At 44.4% G+C, this 2,185-nt stretch overlaps 1 protein-coding gene across 1 annotated transcript; it reads right to left on the bottom strand.

The window, feature by feature from the left end:
* Positions 1–993: 993 nt before the first annotated feature.
* LOC128222320 (loricrin-like) lies at positions 994–1,973 on the bottom strand. The gene is made up of 2 exons (XM_052931300.1): positions 1,958–1,973; positions 994–1,586 (listed from the first exon to the last, which is right to left on the bottom strand). Exons 1-2 carry the CDS (start codon positions 1,971–1,973, stop codon positions 994–996), a joined length of 609 nt encoding a protein of 202 aa, XP_052787260.1.
* Positions 1,974–2,185: the final 212 nt, after the last annotated feature.

The raw sequence follows: 2,185 nt of genomic DNA, 5'->3' as shown, positions 1-2,185 counted from the left end.
GCGGTTTGTTTGTGGTGTTTATACGATTGTTTCAACTAATTTTCTTTAATGACATTAAGGACGTACCTTATGGTAAAAGCTATGTTGATATGTCTGTAGTCTGACTGTAGACTTTATAAGATTGTTTCAACGTATTTCCCTCAATGTCATAAAGGGCACGAATATTATGTTTAAAGCTGTGTTTGTACGTCTGTGGTCTGTATGTTATGTGTATACAATTGTGGATATATTACAACAATAACAACAGCGATGACACAATCAAAATAAAACCCAACTATCCGAACCACCAACACCACCGTTACCCGTACCACCACCACCACAACCACCACCACCACAATCACAAGCACCACCACAAATAGCACCACCACGAACATAACCCGCACCACCCAAACCAACACCACCATAACCACACCACCACAACACCCCACCACCACAACCACAACCACAACCATTACCCGCACCCTAACAACATCCACCAGCACCACCACAACCACCACCACCATTATCAGCGCAACCAACACCATCATTGCTCTTACAACCAGCATCACTATATCTCGCACAACGAGCATCACCATTACACGCACAACCAGCACCACCACCAACACCGACATTACGCAAACACCAGAATCACCATTACCCACACAACCAACAACAACTTTACCTGCACAACCACCACCACCATTAATCATAACACCACGATCACCTTTACCCGCACCACCATTATCATCATCATCGTCCCCATTACCAGCACTACCACCATCATCAACATCAACAACTGTACCACCACAACCACCACAATAACCCTCACACCCAACACCATTACCGGCATCACCACAATCTCCAACATCACTCGCACAACCACTACCAGCACCATAACCTGCACCACCACTATCACCACCGTTACCCGCATAACCAATATCCCCATCATGACCTGCACCAACACCATCACCACCACCATCATTACCCGCACTAATATTATCACCGTCAACATCATCAATATCCCCCACCACCATTGCCATCTCCAACATTACCCATAAAACCAACACCACCCGTAACACCACAACCACTATTAACCGCATCATTACTATCACCACCATCAAGCGCACATCCAACACTAACACCGTTACCGGCACCTACACAGTCACCCTTACTTGCACCACCACCATCCCCATCATCACCATTACCCGCAAAACCACAACTACTATTACCCGTACCATCGACAACACCACCATTACTCGCACCACAACTATCAGCAATATCACCATTACTCGCACAATTAATACCACTACCATAACCTGCACCAATATCATAACCACCACCTCCATTACTCGCAGCAATACCATCACCCTCATCATCACTATTACCCGATCCAGCACCATCACCATCATCACTATTTCCCTGCAAAACCAACACAGCAATTTCCAGTACCACCACAATCACCACACTCACAATTACCCGCACAGCCAACACCACCATTACCTGTACAACCAGCACCACCATTTTCGCACCACCACTTCCACAATTACCCGCACCTCCAACATCACCATCATCATCACCACCCGTACAACCACCAACACCACCCTCACCTGCACATACACAACCACCATTACCAACACAACCACTATCACCAATATCACCATTACTCGCACAACCAACACCACCATTACTCGTACCACCACCACCACCACCACCACCACCACCGCAATTACCTGCACCGTCACCATTACAACATTTATGCGTGTATGTTGTAACATGTAACTGCTAGTATGTTATTATTTATCGCAGACTGTAACCACAATAACGGTACTGTATGTCGCGCGCTTTCACTACCATGCAGTTGTTGTAAGTCGCAGATAACAAGTGTCGCACATTTTCTATGACGCCAAAGGTTACCACCAATATATCCTACCAAATGTGGCGAATCTTTATCAAAAATGCCATGTCTTGTTGTCGGTACTTTGGATACAATGCATCTTGTACAAATGTGACATGGATATAAAATGAAATAATGTATTGGTTCTGTGTCGATCCGCATTAAAGGCGTTAACACTAAGATTTCATACGATATTTTGGAGTTGATTCGTTACTCTTTAACTTATTTAAAAACTTTAAAATTTGACGAAAAATCATTACATTATTCTGTGATATGCGGATATATCAGTTTCACAGATGTCAGACAGTTCAG

Source organism: Mya arenaria, chromosome 16, assembly GCF_026914265.1.
Source record: "Mya arenaria isolate MELC-2E11 chromosome 16, ASM2691426v1".
Classification (NCBI taxonomy): Eukaryota; Metazoa; Mollusca; class Bivalvia; order Myida; family Myidae; genus Mya; species Mya arenaria.
This window is presented reverse-complemented; position numbering and strand designations above follow the sequence as displayed.